At 43.4% G+C, this 22,433-nt stretch overlaps 1 protein-coding gene across 1 annotated transcript in view; it reads left to right on the top strand.

The window, feature by feature from the left end:
• The window catches only part of LOC144610641 (zinc finger SWIM domain-containing protein 5-like), a 72,590-nt gene that overhangs the window by 29,759 nt on the left and 20,398 nt on the right, over window positions 1–22,433 (top strand). The window contains exons 3-6 of the mRNA XM_078429498.1: window positions 6,980–7,336; window positions 12,384–12,532; window positions 13,157–13,307; window positions 20,168–20,356. Of these exons, the coding sequence (XP_078285624.1) occupies window positions 6,980–7,336; window positions 12,384–12,532; window positions 13,157–13,307; window positions 20,168–20,356 (846 nt within the window). The remainder of the gene's footprint in view (window positions 1–6,979; window positions 7,337–12,383; window positions 12,533–13,156; window positions 13,308–20,167; window positions 20,357–22,433) is intronic.

Genomic DNA, 22,433 nt, shown 5'->3' with positions numbered 1-22,433 from the left:
CCAGATGATAAGGTTGGGCAGGTGCGGTGCGTCCATTTAATTCCACCCTTCTGTCAGTGTGATAAAGTTTCCCAGTAATTTGATTGATTAAGCTACCAGCGCACAGTGAGGCGTTGAGCTCCAGTAAATCCCGACAAAGGAATCCCAACTCTGATAGAAAAAACTCATTCCTCCAGAGGGGGGAAGGATGTCATTTCATATGGCTTGCAACAGTGACATGCCTTTTTGTTCTAAAGGCTGTTATGACTCCTCAGGGAGCAATTTGGATATTTTGGACTCCTTGGAGAACATGACTGCATGCAAGGACATGCAGTGGGGACGTGCTAACTAATCCAGTTCTTTGGTGCTGCCGTCTTTGACCTCTTGAGTTTCTATTGATGAATGCATGTACTGTGCTTCTCACATCACATTGTGAACCCCATAAGCTAGCAGCCATAAACCTGTGCTGTGGTAGATGATCTTTAATATTTTCAGTAATAAATCTGGAAGGATTTTGTTGGTCGTTTACATGTTGCAAAAATCTGTGCATTTTCTCAGATCTGGTTCCAGCCCATGCTTAAAATAAGTAATGTTCTTTTTTTTAGCAAATCAATTAGCAGCCAGTGAGGATGCAGGATTGATTTAGCTGACCTCTGCCAAGCTGGTATGGGATGTACGACAGTAGGTCTGAAGGAGGTGAGGGAGAGCAGTTGGTTGCAGGTTTGTTGGGATGTCTTTGCACTGACCAACACTGGCAAGTCTAAAATGATCATCTAAATATGCATCAAAGTGCTGGAATAACTCAGTGGGTCAAGCAGCATCTCTGGAGAACATGAACCCTACAGGTCAGGGTCCATCAGACTCAGTGGGTCAGAATTGCTGCCCGACCCGCTGAGTGACTCCAGCACTTTTTTGTAAACCATCTGCAGTTCCTTATCTACACCGCGGTGAGCATGTATCTAATTCCTCATGTTTTAATTGCAGCACCTGGTAGATCCAATTAACAAGGTATATGGTTCTTGTTGGCATTTGAGTCCTTTGGAAATGAAGAAATTTGTGTTGGAATGTTTAGCTCCTTTATTTGATCATGTCCTTCCCTGTGCATCAGGCACCTCCTGAAACGGGAGGACTTTATTTGATCATGTCCTTCCCTGTGCATCAGGCACCTCCTGAAATGGGAGGACTTTGGTCGGTTTATCATTTTGGGCCTTTGTCTCCTTTTGATGTGAAATCAAAATACTTCAGCCTGTTTTCCAGGTTGATTTGTGGCTACAAAAGAGCACCGGCACACACTCTCACTGGAGCCTTCCTCCTTTGCAGTACTAATTAGTTTTCAATAGGTGCATTTAAACTCCTTTTGAGGACGTAAAAGGTGGAGCTAGTGACATTTAATGAGGTAATTGGAATAGTCGCTGCCACTGCGATCAGTGAGAAATGGGAATGCAAAAGGCACAAACCAGTTGGATGAATGACTTGCGCCAATTTTTATGACGTTTCACTTTGCAATCAGCTCTTGTCGTTTTGATAGCCCTAGCACTGTTCTCCAAGGACACAAGGTCATGGGTTCGGAATACATTTGGATCAACTTTGTTTTAAGCCTATCTGTCAGAATTTTTGTCTGATTCTAAAGTAGCATCGTAGCTTTTCATGGTGCTCTGCTGGGCGAGGATCAGGATGCAACTGAAGACACATTACTGATCCCTTCATCTTGACCCGGATACAGGCCGAGACTCGGAGGCGTTTGTCTGAAGCTTTGGGTTTCCTTTGCGTCTTGGACTTGGTGTGTAGTGCCCTGTAACACACTTGTGTGCACAGCTCTCTGCATCTCCATATATTATTGCATGGACTTGTTTGGAAACCTGATGGCAGTCAGTATCTCCTGATATTTGCTGTTAAACATGAATACTGTATCTTGTGGCCATAGATCACGTTCTGGTTCGGCGATGTAAAATGAGATGGTGCACTGCACCGGCAGTTTGTGGGCTCGCAGGGGTTGCTTGAAAGGTGACGGCTTCAGGAGATTGTTTACCCATCCATGCCTAGTAACCGATTTGGATTAAGAAAAGGTACATCATTTGTAGACATCAAATTATCAAATTTTCCATTGGGAAGCTCCACAATAATGTCAGTAGTTTGATTTATGGACGCTAAAAAGCTTTACCTGTTCCTGTGCGCTGTATTTATTTCCACGCATCACTACTGTTCCACCAGCACTCCTAGATGCCCTTGCTAACAGCGTATGTACTGGTGGCTTGCAGAAGCACACTGGCCAGACCATAAAATCAAACGCGGTAGGTTTCACTGGTCTCTCCTCCCCTGAATAGTGGTACGAATTGTGTTTTAAAGTAATTTGGTACAGCTGTAGAATCTTGTTTTAAGTTATGCAATAGCTTTGATTTTGCTGGTTTTGTTTACCCCCTCTTCCCACTTGCCATCGTCTCCACCCTCCCAAAGCCAGCATTATCTCCACTCAGCTGTGAATAGCCACTGTGATCCTGATAAAATAATCAAACTTCTGTTGTGCTGCAGCTATCTCATGGGCTGTTAGATGAGTTAAGGGAAAAGAAATGCTCATTGGAAAAGGCCAAAGCTATTATGAAGGTATTTTTAAGTGCTGTATATCAAATCTTTCATGAACTTAATAAGCAAATGGAATAGTTGACATTTAACTTGTACATGCCACAAAAGCACCAGCTCAAGTTAAATTAAGCTTTGTTCTTCAGCAATGCATCGTTGTGCATATCCAAATATTGGAAAAGTAAGTGTTAAACTATAGTGCTGCCTGTTTCATCACCTCATTCCTCAGCACTCAAAAATTAGTGCAGATTTCCTGAACCTACATTGATCTATTTTGGCTGAGTATTAGTTCCTGAACCTCCCTGAGCTGGTTGGTGATGGGTTTAAGTCCAACTATAGAGATTTGAGCATAATCCAGACTGACTGGTGTTGAGCGTTGCAATTCACAGTGTCCTATGGCAAGCAAACTCTTTTGGCCCAACTTATCCATGCCGACCAAGATGCTCCCATGAGTCCCATTTGCCAGCATTAGGTCTCACACCTTCTAAACCTTTCCTGTCCATGTGTCTTTTAACTGCTGTTATTGTACCATTGTTGGACGGCAGAGTTATTCAACTGAGCCAGCCCAGCCCGTTCAGGTTTGAATGGTCTCCTAAATAGGAATAAGGGAGTCACCCAGCTATCTGGTCTAATAATACTCCAACTCCTTGCCTTGTTTCTCATTTTGCACACACATTTTCCTCCTGCAATCTTGCCCACATTGTAGTGTAGTTCAGTCATTGTACATTCCTTTGAGATTGTTAAGGAAGCTAAGTTTGTGGGCCATGGGAACAACTTGCAGGAAGATGAAGGTAGCCAAAAGGAGAGTAATTCTGAAATACTGTCGTATGCAATATATACAATTCTACTGTTCAGAAATGTTAAAAAAAATAATAATTGCACTTATAATTAAAAACAAATGGCAATTTGGCAAAACATAATTATTTGGTGAAATGGCAACTGATTCAACTCTACACTGTCCAAAAACAGCAGATTGGTGATCTGCTAAGGTGTTGAGTCCAGTGGCTGAAGGATAGTTGCAGCAGCTCGAGACATTCCAGCATCTCAGACTTTCATGCTGCCAAGAATAATTGCAGATGAACTGTAGTTCCCTTCACCATTGTCCCCAACAAAACCTAATCCTGTGCAATGCACTAAACATTAGACCTGAGTGTTACATGAGCAGTCTGAAAGTCTTTGCTGGGAGTGTATTTCCCTTCTTCTCCAACAGCCCGTTAGGATGAAGTGGGGATGCACTGTCTTAGTGGGCATTACACGGAGTGACGGCAGGAGTGGAATTCATTGCCGGCTGGTAATGCAATGTGTGCAGGAGATTATGTGCACTGTTGCCAGTAACTGTACTGTAAACTTGATCACACAGTGCACTTCTACATTGCACTTGTCTGCTTACAATGAATTTCAATCCTGCTAACACTTTCTCCACTTTATACAAAGCCCATTAAAAAAACTTTCACGTTTACAGCAAACCAAAAGTATCCATTTCCACATTATACTGAGAATTCGAAGTGTACTGTTTAAAATTGATTGCACAGTACAGATCGACTTCAGTAATTCTTCAGAAAAAAAAGTGGCTGGATAATTGGCAAAGTGTTAACCAGAGGTACAATACATTAATTTGAATTTTCAAAGTAATCCATTATTGCAGACAACTGTGCAAAATAGGAGTTTTGACCCCCTTTATGAATTTGATTGGAACAGCTGAGACCAAGGAACATAATATACGTGTGCACAAAATGAGGGCTTGTTTCAACGTATTATAGTTAAAGACCAAAGCCACAATTGTTAGTTCTGTGTATTTTCCAATATACAGGAAGTTAATGCTGCGTTGAAATGTAATAGCTGGATTTGTATGTAGGTAGAGTTGCACATGTTTATCTATAATTCAGTGTGTTGGCAACTGCTGAGGGGAGAGAATATTCCATTGTACCTTTTGCCTTTGGACAGAGCCGAGACAGCTGATTGATTGCTCCCCAAGGGTTGTGTAACTCCTGCTTCTCTCTCCCTCCCCACTGCACTCAATGCGACTCAATAGACGTCCAGTAAACTCAAGACCAGTGTCATCTGTCTGCCATCGATTCATTTATTAAAACTAATTAAGGAAAAATGAGCTTCCAGCAGAGCCTGGGGATGGGTCTGTTCCTCCTGGGGAATTAGGCTGATGGAGGTGCGATGTGGTGCAGTCAGCTCCACAGCTGACAGCATCAATTACCTCCTCAACAAGGGAGGCATTTGTGAAAATGACTTATTAGTGCTTTTTTCCCTTTCTCCTTCCTTTCTTTCCTGGAACAAGTTACCTTTAGAGCTTTACAGGGATGGCAATTTCATTGCAATGAAGATTTTTATGCCTTCCCTTAATACTTGGTGACTGGACTTCATTGGCCTTGCAATATACCCACTATGGCTGTGGTAATGAGTTGACAAAGCTTCAGTTGGGAGGTTGAAAAAGCTTAATTCCAGGATTTGTATTAGTCAGTCATGCATCATGAGAATAGGCCCATTGGCCCAATCGTCCATGCTGTCCAGGATGACCAAATACACCAGTCACATTTGGCAGGCGTTGACCCATAATCATCTAAACTATTACTATTTGTGCACCAGTCCAAATGATTTTTAAATGTTATTATTTAATGTCATTATTCTCCCTGTTTCTACCACTTGTCCTGGGAGCTCTTTCCATACACGTATGGAAATCCTGTTAGATTTTTCTTGCGTGCTAACCAGTCAGCGGAAAGACAATACATGATTACAATTGAGCCATTCAATGTTTTGATACATGATAAGGGAATAACTACAAGGGATACATGAAGAGGGAATAAAATCTATCCCTGTCTTCACACATGATCTTATTCCTCAGGATCCCCTCCAGTAACATGCTGCAGATGTTGGGGTTACTGGTCTATAGCTTCCATGCTTTGTCTCATCATCCTATTCCAACCCTCACTGGCACATGACACTGAGTAATTCAGAGGTTGCTATCCTCAAGGTTCTGCTTTTCAATCTTTTGCCAATCTCTATATATTTGTAGGACTGCATCCCTATTTCTACCCATGTCACTTGTACTGATGTGCACAGCTACTTCAGGCTGTCTGCCCTGCCCTGAACGTCCTGCAACCACTCGGACATCCATGACCCTGGCACTAGGGATGCAGCACCACTCCAGTCCTGTTTGTAGCCACAGAAGCCCCCGTCTGTCTCTCCCCTTAACATCTTCTAATGGCTACGTTTTTAATGTCTGCTAAAGACCAAAATATTACTGTGGTTCTATTAATTTGGTGTGTGAGGTGTTAAATTTGGAACTATTCCAGAGGTTTTTCACTTGCATGCATTTGCCCAATCTGGGAATGGGTTGAGTATTGCTGGTGGTTGTGCTGTTCAGCTCTATCTGGGAGTCGGTTCAAATTAAGTTACAGCAAACCAACCCAGTTTAGCAATTTCTATTTTAAATTTTTGTTGGCTTCTGAACTAAGCCTCGTTTACACTGAATTTCTAAACCCTAGTGTGCCCCAACTCTGCAATTTACTTGTAATTCCCAAATGGATAGTTTTAGCATTGACTCCATGTACGGTCCTGTGTACTCTTATCTAACACAGGTATCCAAACCAAAAAGACACGTTATGCTTCGGTGTTACATGAGTAATCATTGTTTCAATGCTAGATTTTCAGGAAGATGTCTAAACTGGAATCCATTTTTAAATAGTTTTGATTCTGTCTTGAGATTTTGGGCTGATTTTGAGCATTTTTAGTTTGGGTTTAAGCTAGCCAGAAGAGTCGACTCTTAGAATGTTGTGCTTTTTACTATTTTAATTCATTACATTGGCAGGTTTTTAACCCTAATTCTGGGAAATCTGTGCCTGAGACTCTAAATTCCAGTGTTGTCTCCCTGGCATGGCTTCAGTGTTTTTAAAGCTCTCTCTTTTGGTGCCCAAGACTGCTGGGATAAGGGGATAGCCACGCAATGTGGGTCTGCTCTTGGATGCTGGTTACCCCAAATCTGAATTAAAATAGTGCTGTTATGAAAATGACCAGATGCCCAAAATGTAGACACTCTTTGTGCTACATTTTCATGCGTTTGCTCCAAATTCCTCCCTCTAAGCAATGAAAGAAGGGAGACTTTCTCCTTGGGTCCATCTGGATCCAAGCCCAAACCTCACTTCATCCGCTCTTGGCAGACTACTTGACAACAAGAGGCCAGGGAGACGTGACAATCTACCAAAAAATCCTTGCATCCTATTTGTATGCGTGTTCACTGAAGCTGATGTTGGACAATGGTCAGTTTAGTTTCCCTTCTATTTCCATTGGTACCCCAGTTTCTAACTTCATTGGTTTTCAAGCCGTTGGAGCCCGCTATTCAGCAGGTTATGGAAGAGAGAGAGGGAGCTGATTTGAAAGCTGCTTCAATAAATCTTTTTGTTTTTCCCCTCAGGATTTCATTTGAGTGGAACTGTGACAGAGCTGGCCAGCCAGGGTGAACCTGAGAAAACTTACAAAGTGGCCATCAGCTTTGACCGTTGCAAGATTACCTCTGTGACATGTGGCTGTGGCAACAAGGACATCTTCTACTGTGGCCACGTCGTGGCACTCTCCCTGTACCGTATACGGAAAGCTCAGCAGGTGCAACTGCGCCTCCCCATCTCAGAGACGTTGTCGCAAATGAATCGGGATCAGCTACAGAAATTTGTGCAGTACCTCATCACGGCCCATCACACAGAGGTTCTCCCCACGGCACAGAAACTGGCCGACGAAATTCTATCTTCCTGTTCTGAAATTAATCAAGTGCATGGTAAGGATCAAGGCAGTGTTGTTTCATTTACTTTACCCCAGGTCAGTTTTAGATTAAAATTTCATAACTGTATTCATGCAAAGTCTGTTTAAATGCAAATCTGTAATTTATAGGTTATCTTTAGCTGTTAAGGCTCTTTAGACATCTGTGTTTCACAATAAGCTCATTGTGGTTATAATGCACCCTCTGTTTCACTTCTCAGGTGTTTCTTTACCTGTCTTTGCTCCTCCAGATCAAAAGTTTATTTTCAGATTGGGATACCTAAACTTTTTTCTCGTTTCATGCTCTAAATTAAGATCTTGAATCTCGTGGTTAAAGCATAGACTGAGTGTAATCTACCTTAAGTAAAACAAAGATAAATGTACTGGAGGAACTCGGCACGTCAGGCAGCATCTCTGGTGGGAGTGAGCAGGTCATGTTATGGGTCAGGTCCCTTCTACTTTGAACTGGGATAAGAATTCAAAATACTGCATCTTTGTCTTATTCTATACACTCTCAACATCAGGATGTTGCAAGTTTGGGGCATCTTGGGATGTTTGTCTCTTGGCTCCAGCGAAAATGGTTGAATCCAATTCATATATCATATCATATATATACAGCGCGGAAACAGGCCTTTTGGGCCCACCAAGTCGGCGCCGCCCAGCGATCCCTGTACACTAATACTATTAACACTATCTGACACAATTCCGTATCACATTTTCTCAAATCCATGTAAACTGGAATTCCACTTGCAAAACTGTTTTAGATCATGCTGTTGAATTATTATGGATGCCATAACTTAAAGTACATGTAATTACAGTCTATAAATGCATTATTGGGGACACTGCATAAATAAGAAATAAAGAATAAAATGAAGATGTAATAGCTTGCAATGGGCATAAACATGGTCCAGAACAGATGGGCCCAAGTGGCCTGAGCTTCACTGTGTACTAAGTACTGTTGGAAGTTAGTTAAATAATTCCCTGTGAAAATGTCATTGTTACATTGCAATAGTGAATGAAGAGATGAATGTGGCAATGATTCTGGAACAATAACCCGTAGACAATAGACAATAGACAATAGGTGCAGGAGTAGGCCATTCAGCCCTTCGAGCCAGCACCGCCATTCAATGCGATCATGGCTGATCACTCTCAATCAGTACCCCGTTCCTGCCTTCTCCCCATACCCGCTCACTCCGCTATCCTTAAGAGCTCTATCCAGCTCTCTCTTGAAAGCATCCAACGAACTGGCCTCCACTGCCTTCTGAGGCAGAGAATTCCACACCTTCACCACTCTCTGACTGAAAAAGTTCTTCCTCATCTCCGTTCTAAATGGCCTACCCCTTATTCTTAAACTGTGGCCCCTTGTTCTGGACTCCCCCAACATTGGGAACATGTTTCCTGCCTCTAATGTGTCCAATCCCCTAATTATCTTATATGTTTCAATAAGATCCCCCCTCATCCTTCTAAATTCCAGTGTATACAAGCCCAATCGCTCCAGCCTTTCAACATACGACAGTCCCGCCATTCCGGGAATTAACCTAGTGAACCTACGCTGCACGCCCTCCATAGCAAGAATATCCTTGCTCAGCCAGGGCAGCCAGTTTTATTTTCAGGTAATATTTAAGAGGAAACTTAGATGGCAGACTGAGATATTATTTTGAATCGTCCCTTGAGTTTTTATCACCCACCTTTTAAGCCAGCAGAGACTTGTTTAATGTCTGATGGAGGCATAAGATGCTGGAATATTGAGCAAAAGCCAAACTGTTGGAGGGACAGGAAGGAAGCTGGGTACCTGCAGAAGGACCGGGACAGGTTGGGAGAGTGCAAAGTGGCAGATGGAATATGGATAGCAAAGTGTGCAGTCATGCACTTTGTTAGTAGGAATTAAGGCATAGACTATTTTCTAAATGTGGAAAGGATTCAGAAATCGGAGGTGCAAGGGGATTTGGGAGTGCTGGTACAGGATTTCCAAGAGGTTAATCTGCAAGTTGAATAAGTAGTAAGGAAGGCAAATGCAATGTTAGCATTTATTTTAAGAGGACTAGAATATATGAGAGATAATGCTGAGATTTTAAGGTACTGGTCAAATCTGGAGTATTGTGAGCAGGTTTGGGTCTAATATCTGAGGAGGGATGTGCTAGTGTTGGAGAGGGTCCAGAGGTGGTTTATGAGAATGATCCCGGGGATGATTGGGTTAATGTGTGATGAGCGTTTGACAGCACTGGGGATGAGGGGGGATCTCATTGAAACTCACCGAATAATGAAAGGCCTGGATAGAGTGGATGTGGAGAGGATGTTTGCATTAGTGGGAGAGACTAGAACCAGAGGGCATAGCCTCAGAATAAAAGGATGTACCTTTAGGAAGGAGATGAGGAAGAATTTTAGTCAGAGGGTGGTGAATCTGTGGACTTCATTGCCAAGTGTAGGCCAAGTCATTTGGTATTTTTAAAGCAAAGATTGACGTCTCCTTGATAAGGAGAAAGGGGTTGAGTGAAAGATCGAATGATGGAGTGGGCTTGATCGGCCAAATGGCGTGATGCTGTGCCTATGACTTATGAACACAATGGGTCAGGCAGCATCTGTGCAGGGATGGTTGTGGCCAGACTCTTCCCCACTAAAACCTTTGCCTCCATAAATGCTGCCTGACCCACCAACACTTTTTGTGCTAGTTTAATGCCATATTGGGGACCAGCGACCTTAACTTGGTTTTCTCCAGCACGATTTGTTGGCCTGAAATCATTTATTCATGTACAATACACATTCCCTTTTACATTCGGCTAACTCAGCAAAGCTGTCTGCTGCATGCACATTATATCTAAACCAGAGCATTGCATAAGCAAACCACATGCATGCAGTTCTCTGATTTTGATCTGATTATCTCCATGATCAATTTGCACTACGTGAATGACAGCTTGTAGTGAAAAGGATCCTATGAAATTATCAACACAATGTTAAAAATATGGGATTGGTCGGGTGCTGACAGTGAGACTTGCAAATTGCTCGTTTCTGAAATACAATTGGAACCGTTATTTTCTTGGCAATGCCTGTCGTTATATTGAGCAAGATGTAGAATGTTTAACTTGCTTATAGGATGGCTTCAGAGCCAAGGCATGGGCGACATATGCCTGGGCTGGATGAAAGATGACCGTGCATTCAGCAGGGCAGTGGTACAGGGTCTTGGACAGATGAAAGATGACCGTGCATTCAGCAGGGCAGTGGTACAGGGTCTTGGACAGATGAAAGATGACCGTGCATTCAGCAGGGCAGTGGTACAGGGTCTTGGACAGATGAAAGATGACCGTGCATTCAGCAGGGCAGTGGTACAGGGTCTTGGACAGATGAAAGATGACTGTGCATTCAGCAGGGCAGTGGTACAGGGTCTTGGACAGATGAAAGATGACCGTGCATTCAGCAGGGCAGTGGTACAGGGTCTTGGACAGATGAAAGATGACCGTGCATTCAGCAGGGCAGTGGTACAGGGTCTTGGACAGATGAAAGATGACCGTGCATTCAGCAGGGCAGTGGTACAGGGTCTTGGACAGCTCAGTGCATCTTCTGCCAAGGGGTTCGAAGTCGTGCTGTCCTTTTATTTTTTATTTATTTGGAGATGGGAATGATCTCTGTAATTGTAAATGGCAATTATACTGATCTCCAAGTACAACAATGCCTAAAGACCCCTTTGAAATCCTAAATAGTACGCTGGCTGTGATGTATAAACAGATGGTTTCTGTGCAAAGGTAGATGCAATATTGTCCCACAGAAGGTGGGTGGTGTGATGATCGGGCATGACTCCATTATATTCCATGCCAAGCATTTTATTAGTTTTTCTTTGGTTACTTTTAATGCTTTTTCAAACATAAAATAAAGCAGGGGTCTTGTATATTGCCTCGCAACATGTACCAGCCTCCCATGTGTTGGATTAGGCTAGTTTCACTCTGGCTATTTTGTGCAGCACCTGATCACTGGGTTAATGCCAAATGATCATTGTTCTTGCATTGGTCTGTATGTGGAGTGATGGCACACTTGATTGTCAGGTCCTCGGTAGTATTTCTAAATGTTACCCATGTTGAATGTATGCACTTTCATGGGGAATGACAAATGGTCAGTCTTCTCTTTGGGCAAAGGTGCTGTGATTTATTGCATTGCCTCATCTGGCCACTTACGCTTCCCAATTGTAGGCAAGACTTGTAGGAACTTGGCTGAGGCATTGTTGTACAAAAAATATTAAATGTTTTCATATCTTGAATCTTTAAGCTGATTCTTTACTTCAAAGATTGTAATTGCTCTTATATCTTGCATTTATCAGCAATGAGTATGACCCCTCTGTTTAAAAACTATTGCAAAATTGGCATTAACATTGATTACCCACTTTCATTTTGGCCAATAGCTGACTAACAGCTCTTGGAAAAAGAGCTCCTGGCCAGAATAGATTGCCAAGCTGAGCCTAGCATTATAGGGCATTGAGTGAAGTTGTGCAATAGTTATTAGAGTTGAGTTTCTTCCACAGGATCTTCCTAAACCTGTTCTCATGACAGGGTAGGTTTTCGTGCAATAGATTCTGGGCATTCATTGTGTGTGAATGTGCATGGCTTTGTGTTTATTTTGTGAGGAGACGTCGTAGTTTATTACCAGCTTGAGGTTTTGTGCTAGCTAATGACACATCCCATCCACATTGCTTGCTGCTCCATGGGATTTAATTTTTGATAGTGTTTAGTTCAGAGGTACAGCGTGGAAACAGGCCCTTCGGCCCACTGTATCAGCGCCGACCAGCGATCCCCGCACACTAACGGCATCCTGCACACACGAGGGACAATTTACTATTTTTACCGAAGCCAATTAACCTACAAACCTGTACGCCTTTGAAGTGTGGAAAGAAACCAGAGATCCTCGAGAAAACCCACACGGTCACGGGGAGAACGTACAAAGTCCCTACAGACAGCACCCGAGAGTCAGGATCAAACCTGGGTCTTTGGCGCTGTGAGGCAGCAACTCTACCGCTGTGCCACTGTGCCATACATCTGTTTAAACTAAGCAGGACATGTGAGGATTTTCATGTTGAATTGCAGGTGCTCCTGATCCCACTGCTGGTGCGAGCATTGATGATGTGAACTGCTGGCACCTGGATGAGCAGCAAGTACAGGAACAGGTGAAGGTGCTGTTGTCCATCAGTGGCTACTACGGAGCAAGCAAGCAACTGCACTCCATGTTTGCCAAGGTAAGGCCTTCCAATCTCCAAACACTATGGGTATGCAGGAATAGAACTTGGTGATTTTGTCCCTATATGTTATTTTTCCTCAACGCCCTTGGTACTTTTCAGCAATGCAAATGATTGATGTGAAAGAGCAGAGGTGATATTGAGGCTGGTGTCTTTATGTGATGCCTGAAGTTTACATCGCCATTTGCAGACTTTGAAATTTAATGAAGCCTTTGATTTTACAATATGTTTTTATTTTCTTTTGGAAGCCAGATTATTTGATTGAAGGCATTGATGTGCACGGTCCAACATGCATTGACAAGCCCCTGGCACCTTGGCTGATGTAGGCAATGAGTGATGGAGTTTCATCCCCATTAGGAATATCTAAGTGTGGGGTTCTCCCTCAAATCTTCCAACCTTCATTATCACAGTCCCACTTTTGATGATCAACCTGGGGCACATCCTCATTTATCAAGTTCCACATCAACCATGCAAGGATGACGTGTACATGTTTACTTTACCCCTGTGGCATTTTGTTGATTCAGTAGCATATAGTTAATTGCATGTGCCTGTTGTAGTTGATGGCGAAGGCTTTTTGCAGTGTGGCTGTGTGCATGTTTCAGCGGCCCGTTTGTTGTCCCACAGGTGCGGGAGATGTTCAGGATGCGGGACTCCAACGGTGCTCGGATGTTAACGCTGATGACTGAACAGTTCATGGAAGACCCACGGCTCTCTCTCTGGCGACAACAGGGGACGGGCATGACGGATAAATGCCGAGAACTGTGGGACGAGTTAGGTAATGGCTGCACTTCATAATAAGCATGCAGGTTGTTCCAAAAAAGACCGCTGCAGTAACTCAGCAGGCCGGGCAAAGATGAACCACTGAGTTAATCCAGCACTTTGTGTCAAACCAGCATCTGCAGATTCTTGTATCTCCTTTTTAATGCAATTTCCAATGGCTTGTTGCAATTTTTTTGATAAGTTTAAGATTTTGCTCAACAGCTTCTATATATTTTGCATTTTGAGGATGAATCTGTCTGAGAATGACTGTTTTTATTGGATTAACTGGAGCAGGCCTGAGATTATTTTAGGTACTGGATGTGAACAGAGTTTTAAATTTGGCCAGCCAGTTAGCAAAGATTTTGTTTTTCCAATTAATTCTTTGACTTGGCTGCCACTGTACTGGCTGAGCAAGCACTAACTTGGAACGAGCAGCTCCAGCAGCAAAAAAGAAAATTGCTAATATTTCAAATTGATCTTTTAGGTTAACACATGCTACCAACTATTAGGATTTTGGAAACGTGTGCAGAATTGGGGATGGAAGTGTAAGAATGAAAATATTAATTTGGGAAACTTAAATAAGTGAGAAATGGTTCCTTGTAGCACAAATCGTGATTAAAAATAATCTTTCATTGTTAAGCGCTATGGCATGATAGTGAATGATTATTGATGTATGGCACCTACTTCTCAAATACCATGGGAGTCTTGAGGTTTACCAATATCAACAATTTTGAATCAGTGGCATTAGTGATGGAGCACATGTCACAATGCGGCAGCCCCTGATATCTGTAGTGTACTGTTTGGCCACATCACTTGGGCCTTGAGGGAAGTGTAACTCCAATCATCTTCAACATATGAATCAAACCTGTGCTTATGTGTGATAGCAACTGTAGCCAAGTGTAAATATGTTGAAGGTAATGTCTAATTAATATTTTTCAGTTAATTGTAACACGTCTAATGGACATGCGTCCAGTGTCAAAACACAGTGCACCTCCAATATCCACATTTATGTGATGTGGATATAGAATTAAATTAAAAACAGAATGCTGGAAATATTTGGTAGCTTGGGCAGCATCCGCAGAAAGGTAAATAATTATTTTGGGTTGAAAGTCTTCCATCAATGATTTTAAATATTTTTTCTTATTGATCAATAATTGCAAGGAGAATTAAACCAGATGCTTGAATGGGCATGAAATAATTACTGTCAAAACAGACTGTTTTAATCATTTAGTTAGTTGTGAAGGAATCTAAAGGCAAAACAGACTTGTAGGTAATAGACTGGATTGTTTTCTGTGTATGGGAATAGAGTACCAGCTTCAGTTTGTGCCTGTGTTAAGCTCCCTCTGCATTGCAGCATCTCAGTATGTGAGTTGCTGTTTCATTAATTGCACCTTGGGTTCTTGATCAGGAATGATCAGATGCCACAATGTGTCGAGTTTGCTGCTGTCACCAATCTTTCTCAAAGTTGAATGTTAAACTGGTTCTCATTTTCACAAGGATGCCACCAGCAGGCCTGGCCAAGTCAGTGAGAACGCTATACCTGGCAGGAGAAATCATGTTTGTATATGGTTTACACTAGGAAAACTTAACTGTATATAGTGACAATGTTATTCAAGAAGAGCAGGAGTGATTGGGTGATCCCCATGTCGATCTGGTCTCATTTTTATGTTTAATTTACATGGACCTACTGTCTTTTTTCTGTCCAGAATTGTCTGCTGAAACCGGCACTGTCGGGTATTAAAACAAAAATTAGATTCAGCTTTTACTCATTTCATTGGTTTTGTTAAACTTGTCCCCCCTCCACTAAGTTCCAACAGAGAATAAAAAGGAATGTATAGTTACAGGACAGTAACTAGTGGTTTAAATGTTCTCTGCAGCAAGGTGTATGAATCCTGAAAGTTGTATTGACTGTGTGGGTTAAGGGTGATATCCAGGAGCAGGAGCAGGACAGGAATGTGGGGAGTCTGGAGGAAGTGGGAAATAAATCTATTAGTCATTTTCTGTGTGTGAGCAGTCACGTGTTCTCGGCTCCTTGCCATACATGTACACGAGTGACTGCGACCCAATTCTGCTCTAACTCGATCTACAGGATACCAGTTGCATGTAGATTGGTGCAGGGTCAATGAGATAGCAGATGAAAGAAGACATCAGTGTAGGAGGAATAGCAATCAATTCATGGGGAATTGGTATAATTGGTCTGTTGGGGTGGTCTGAATTGGTGCCCTGGTGAATTGAAGAATTGGGGCTGTAAATTTCAAAGACTATAAATCTAAATGATCCTGATGGGGGAGAGGGGAGGAAGATAGGTGCTCTGGTGGGAAGAGTAGAGGCAAAGCACGGGGCTATGTAGGTTGACCTGAGTGGATTGGACAAAGCATATAAACTGGTAAACCTCCAGTAAATACTCCATCGCAGAAATTTGGTACAAACATTCAAATCTGTTAATGGGCAAAGCATTTAATTGAGATAGATTTAATGGACATTATATAATTATTGCAATGATTACATTTTGGCGTTACTCCTGCATGTTTTGGAAGTAAGCAAAATGGAAAAGGAGACAATCCTACAGTTTTGAATATACAATATGTATTTTTTAATATCCATTGAGATGATTAACAGCTAAATCTAATATTTGCATTAATACCCAACAGTGTCAGTTTCAGCAGCCAAATCTGGAGATAAAAAGTCAAGTTTTGAATAAATGTAATAATGAAGTGAGCTTGTTCCCTTTATCCTGACACTAATTTGCTTTTGTGGTTGCAATCAGTGTTATCTGGGTGGAGTTTGAACCAGGGATGATGGGATATATATGCAGTGCCCTGTGACGTGCTTCTCCTCGTGTCCGCACCCAGTATGGGAATGCCAGCCCTCCTGCCAACACAGGGGATTAGTAAACCAGACGTATTTACATAGCCTGCTGTCGAGCTGTGTCAATCACTTGCGTTTGGAGAGCACACATCCCTGATTTCAAAGCTTTGGCTTCAAACCGTAGTCCATTTTGAATTCCTTTCAAATTTGAAATTGTGTTGGTGAATATTTCACCTTTGATTGGGCTTGTTGGGGTCGGTGGGGTGAGAGTAAAGGTTTACAAGTCTATAACAAGTGTTTTTAAATCTTGCATGAATTTCTGTTGGATAAAGTAATGTAAGAAAATAACTGCAAATGCTGGTACAAATCGAAGGTATTTATTTACAAAATGCTGGAGTAACTCAGCAGGTCAGGCACCATCTCAGGAGAGAAGGAATAGGTGACGTTTCGAGTCGAGACCCTTCTTTAGACTGATGTCAGGGGGGCGGGACAAAGGAAGGATATAAGTGGAGACAGGAAGTTAGAGGGAGGACTGGGGAGGGGGGGGGGGGAAGAGAGGGACAGAGGAACTATCTAAAGTTGGAGAAGTCAATGTTCATACCACTGGGCTGTAAGCTGCCCAAGCCAAATATGAGGTGCTGTTCCTCCAATTTCCGGTGGGCCTCACTATGGCACGTGAGGAGGCCCATGACAGAAAGGTCAGAGTTGGAGGGGGAGTTGAAGTGCTCAGCCACCGGGAGATCGGGTTGGTTAAGGCGTGTTGAGTGAAACGATGCTGAGCCTGCTTTTGGTTTCGTCGATGTAAAGAAGTTGACATCTAGAGCAGCGGATACAATAGATGAGGTTGGAGGAGGTGCAGGTGAACCTCTGTCTCACCTGGAAAGACTGTTTGGGTCCTTGGATGGAGTTGAGGGGGGAGGTAAAGGGACAGGTGTTGCATCTCCTGTGGTTGCAGGGGAAAGTGCCCGGGGATGGGGTGGTTTGGTTAGGAAGGGACGAGTGGACCAGGGAGTTACGGAGGGAACGGTCTCTGCGGAGCGCAGAGAGGGGAGGGGATGGGAAGATATGGCCAGTGGTGGGGTCCCGTTGTAGGTGACGGAAATGTTGGAGGATGATTTGTTGGATACGCTGGCTGGAAGGTGAGAACGAGGGGGATTCTGTCCTTGTTACAAATGGGGGGGGGGGGCTGTGGGATGTAGAAGAGATCCTAGTGAGAGCCTCATCTATAATGGAAGAGGGGAAGCCCCGTTTGCTGACGAATGAGAACATCTCTGATGCCCGAGTGTGAAACACCTCATCCCGGGCGCAGATGCGGCGTAGACGGAGGAATTGGGAGCAGGGGATAGACTTTTTGCAGGAGACAGGGTGAGAAGAAGTGTAGTCCAGATAGCTGTACGAGTCAGTGGGTTTATAGTAGATGACAGTCACTAGTCTATCTCCTGCGATGGAAATGGTGAGATCCAGAAACGGGAGGGGGATGTCGGAGATAGTCCAAGTATAGTTCCTCTGTCCCTCTCTTCCCCTCCCCCTTCCCAGTTCTCCCTCTAACTTCCTGTCTCCACCTATATCCTTCCTTTGTCCCGCCCCCCTGACATCAGTCTGAAGAAGGGTCTCGACCCGAAACGTCACCCATTCCTTCTCTCCTGAGATGCTGCCTCACCTGAGTTACTCCAGCATTTTGTGAATAAATACAAGGGATATGGGATAATGTACATAAAGTCTCAAGAACAGAACAGGCCAATAATGGCATTCACTTGCCCCACTTCCTGTGTGTGCAACTCCCTCCAGCTTCCCGCCCCTACTTACGATAGTAGGTGCAGCTCAGAAATCTTTTAAAATGATATCTCATTGATAAGTTAATGTAAAAATCATCTGTAAATGTACGGATACTAGATTTGGTGGTGGCTGTGCATTTTTCCTGTTAAGGTATATTCCAATTAACAATGTGGTTCAGTGTTAAAGAGACTTGATTGGAACCGAAAGAAAATTGTTTTAAGCACTTTTAAAGTTTGGTTCTTGTGGTACACTCATCCCCATGCCCCATTCTGATGTGCATTCATTTCTTCCATTATCCTGCCTCCCTTTCCCTTTGCTCCATCTCTTTCTACCTACATCCCAACCTCCTCCTTCACATTTCAGTTACCTTATTGCCTGTTGTCTCAATTTTCACCTCGAGCCTTTGTCTACCCATCTACCAATCAACTCGCCTTGCTTGCATCCAACTAACACTTGCCAGGCTTGGCCCCCACCTCTGTTCCAGCTTTCTCCCCCTGTTACCATCAATACCAAGATGTGTCCTGGCCCATAACATCACCTATCCATATTCTTCAGAGATACAGCTGGACCTGCTGAGTTACTCTAGCACTTTTTTGTAGACCAGCATCTGCAGTTCCTTGTGTCTCAATGTCAAAAAATGTCAGTCAAGTTGCATTTGACAATTGGGAATTTACAAGAAGCCAATTCTCTATTGGAGTTAAATAGAAGTGTTGTTTTGCTAATGTTATTTGTAAGGCAGAATGAGGTTTCACATATCTGAAACCTGCTTCAAAATGGATTCTGTTAAAGATTTGTTTTGAAGTTTCTGTACTAATGCATTGTGGGGGTTTAAAGTCATAGTTCATGTGTAATCACAGCTTTGAGTATTATGCACCACTGTACTTATCAGGCATAATGTATGCCTGAAGAAGGGTCTCGACCTGAAACGTCACCCAGGCCTTCTCTCCAGAGATGCTGCCTGTCCTGCTGAGTTACTTCAGCTTTTTGTGGCTATCTTGGGCATAATCTATTGCTGCATCTAAGCTAGTTGTGTCAGATCTGATATAATATGAAGGTTGATTCTGCCCTGTTGAGGTTGAAGAAGGGTTGGAGAGGCTAGATGCGGGAAGATTGTTCCCGATGTTGGGGGAGTCCAGAACCAGGGGTCACAGCTTAAGGATAAGGGGGAAGTCTTTTAGGACCGAGATGAGAAAACATTTCTTCACACAGAGAGTTGTGAATCTGTGGAATTCTCTGCCACAGAAGGCAGTTGAGGCCAGTTCATTGGCTATATTTAAGAGGGAGTTAGATGTGGCCCTTGTGGCTAAAGGGATCAGGGGGTATGGAGAGAAGGCAGGTACAGGTTACTGAGCTGGATGATCAGCCATGATCATATTGAATGGCGGTGCAGGCTCGAAGGGCCGAATGGCCTACTCCTGCACCTATTTTCTATGTTTCTATGTTTCTCTGAACAGAGCCTGGCATTCTGATGTTCAGACATCATTCTCAGCCTCCTAGGAACAGATTGGTGAGCCGGGGAATGAGCTTGTGTGAGTCTGCACCAAACAGAGCTGGGAAACTCCCCTGTTTGGTGCGAGGTTGATAGTTGGAAGGGGAAATTTGGGCAACATTGTCGGAAGCAAGTGAAGCTTAAGCAATTAAACGGTAGAAAAACTGTTAATGTTTTGCATCAATGAGCTTTCATCAGTACTGGAAGCTTTTAAAGTCCAAGTCTAGTTTTGTTTTGTGTGAACAATCTAAGTTGATGCATACACAAAGCCAGATTATAATTGGCTCTGCTTAAGGTCTCTGGCAACTCTAAATAGTGTCAAATCACAGCTTTCTCAACCGGTTCGATCTCGAATCACCACAAGAGCACTATTGGTGTCTCTTTGGGTTGCAATAATGAGTGTAGTTCACGTGTTGTCATTGAACAATTCTGGACTGCAGCAATGTGTTGCTGGGTGTGGGGGCAGAAGTATGAGTGCACCAGTCACACACCATACTAACCATATCAGGTTCTTTTGCACTGGATGACAAATCTTCCCCCCACACCCCTTTCCATTACTCTTTTAAAATATGCATGTCACCGGAAAATGCGTGTGGGGTTAGTGAGTGCTGGTGTAGTTAGCTGGTTTAAATTTCTCTCTTATGTCAATAAACAGCTGAGAAAACCAGCAGGCCAGGTTCCAGGCCAGCACAGACTTCCCCCGAGGTAACACACTGTGCTTGATCTATTGTTTACACAGCACCACCAAAGTGGTTCAGCTTTATGGAAGTCACTTTAATAGGCGGCTTCTCCCTCTCCCTCAGGTGCTCTCTGGGTGTGTGTCGTACTAAACCCTCATTGTAAGCAGGAGGAGAAAGCAGGCTGGGTCGAGCTTCTGAAGAAGTGGAACAACATGGATGTCTGCCCACAAGAAGATGGTAACTATGGCAATCATGTCAACGAAACTCTGAGTATCACAGCTGGTCTACAACACAACTCAAATCGAAACCAAGGTACTTGGCATGCTGTATTGGAACTTTCCAGAAAAATACCGTCAGTGTGTTTGTTGTAGCTTCCTATTTACCTTCCATTGTAACAGTAATTGGAAAAAATGACTTTTACACCTCTGAAATGTTGTTTTGCTCAAACAAGACGTTATCGAGGATGCTGTTGAAATGTTCCTTTGAGTTGTGGCTTTAGTTATCAGATATTCCACCTGCTGACCAGAGTTAGGGCGCGGGGTTTGTGTGAGGTGGAGCATGGGTGATGACAGCTGTCTTCCAGGACGAGTTGGGGCTGAGTACCCTGGACTCTAGGCTTTAAGTTGCCCTTCCCCACCCCAGTGTCTGCCTTAGCTGTGCATTGGGTTTTGTTTTGTGCAGATAGCTTTAATAGGTAAAGGTAAGCTGTTCTGATGTGGAATTTAGTATTGACCTGGGTCATGGTGGTTTCCCCGTGACTCTTCCATGGTCATGCCACCACTCTCTGTTCATTTGCTTTGCATGAACTGCTCATTGGGCTTTCTGATGCTGGAACTGTGTAGTGAGGTGGTCACTGTATCAAGTGTAGCGTTGCATTTGTTTCGAGTGTAGCGTTGCATTTGTTTCGAGTGTAGCGTTGCATTTGTTTCGAGTGTAGCGTTGCATCTGTGCACTTTACTGCCCCGTCAACGCTTGGACATCTAACTCTTTCATAGATGTGATGTTTAACAGCGATAGCAGGATACAGCAACTCGGGGCAATGAACATGGAGTGCATTTTGAGCTTTAAGTTGGGATTCCCCTGCAGAGTAGTGCAAGTACAGTACACAGAACATCTTAGAACCCAGAGATATTTTAGTACACACAACCCAGTCTGAAGAAGGGTCTCGACCTGAAACGTCACCATCTCTCCAGAGATGCTACCTGTCCCGCTGAGTTGCTCCCACTTCTTGTGTCCATGTTCAGAGCATTTTGGAGCTAGCTATGCTTTCAGAAGAGGTCATGGTGCATTACTGTGTGGTTGAGTTACTGACCTTTGAGGCAGCAGGTCAAATAACTTTGTTCTTGTACAGGATTACTGGGTTGAGATTGGAAGAGTGCTGGGGAGATGGTTTGGGCTGGGAACTGCTGCATGGGGTAGTGTCCTTTCTCTGAGTTTCATGCTCCTGCACATCCACAAGGCCGGCCGGCCGGCGTTCAGCCTGGCTTGAATTTGAGGACCCCACGTTTTCACTGAAGCGTGTTTTGTGAAGAAACTGAGTTACTGCTGTTGAATCTTGTAACAAAAAGTTCCTAGCACAAAGCAAAGGCTCTTTAAATCTTCGAGTGGCAACAGAAGGCTCTTTATTTAAAGATAATCTCTGCGAGAAAATGTTTGAACTTTGCTACCACTTTGTCATGATTATAGTTTGAGCTCAAAGTAACCTGATTCGTAGCTGTGGATGGTTGAGATTGCTAAATACAATAAAAATGTAGTTAGTTCTGCTCTGTCGAAACCTGCTTGATTGATATTGTGGAACAGCTTCCAGTGAAGGTGGTTTTGTGAAATGACTCTCTGCCCTCCACCTCCGCTGCAAGATAGGCTTGGAGTGCAGGAACAAATACCTGCTGCTTGCAGGTCCGTACAGGCCAGCTCCTTGGGAACCGCACTACCACATATAGCAGGCAGGTGGGACGGTTGTCTCGACTCCAGACTGGAGCCTGAGGCCCACAGCAGTGTGACTTACCTGCAGGGTTAGGTGAAGATACAATCTCACTGCAGTTGTTAGTGGACTGGACTGAACAAGTTAAATTAGTGTTTACGTATTTATGAATCACAGGAAGGCGTGGTAGGGCACAGGTTGGTATCTATCAAATATTTCAATATTTTATCAGCTTAGGCATTCAATTTAGGAACATCCAGTTCTTGGTTGGAAACCGGAACTCCACTTGGAAACCAGTTTCCAAGCAGCATGTGCACCTCCTCCCTCAAAGTATATTAGCAGATAGCTCTTAGAAACAATCCTGTGCAAATGTTGAAGTTTCCCCAGGATCCTAGCAAGCAGACTCTGGAATGCTGCAGTGTTAATATCAACCTGGCACTCTTATTTCTATCCCCCTCCTGCTTTGCC

The sequence above is a fragment of the Rhinoraja longicauda genome, chromosome 37 (assembly GCF_053455715.1).
Source record: "Rhinoraja longicauda isolate Sanriku21f chromosome 37, sRhiLon1.1, whole genome shotgun sequence".
In the NCBI taxonomy this organism is placed as follows: domain Eukaryota; kingdom Metazoa; phylum Chordata; class Chondrichthyes; order Rajiformes; family Arhynchobatidae; genus Rhinoraja; species Rhinoraja longicauda.
Note: the sequence above shows the minus strand (reverse complement) of the source record. Positions and strands in the feature narration are given on the sequence as shown.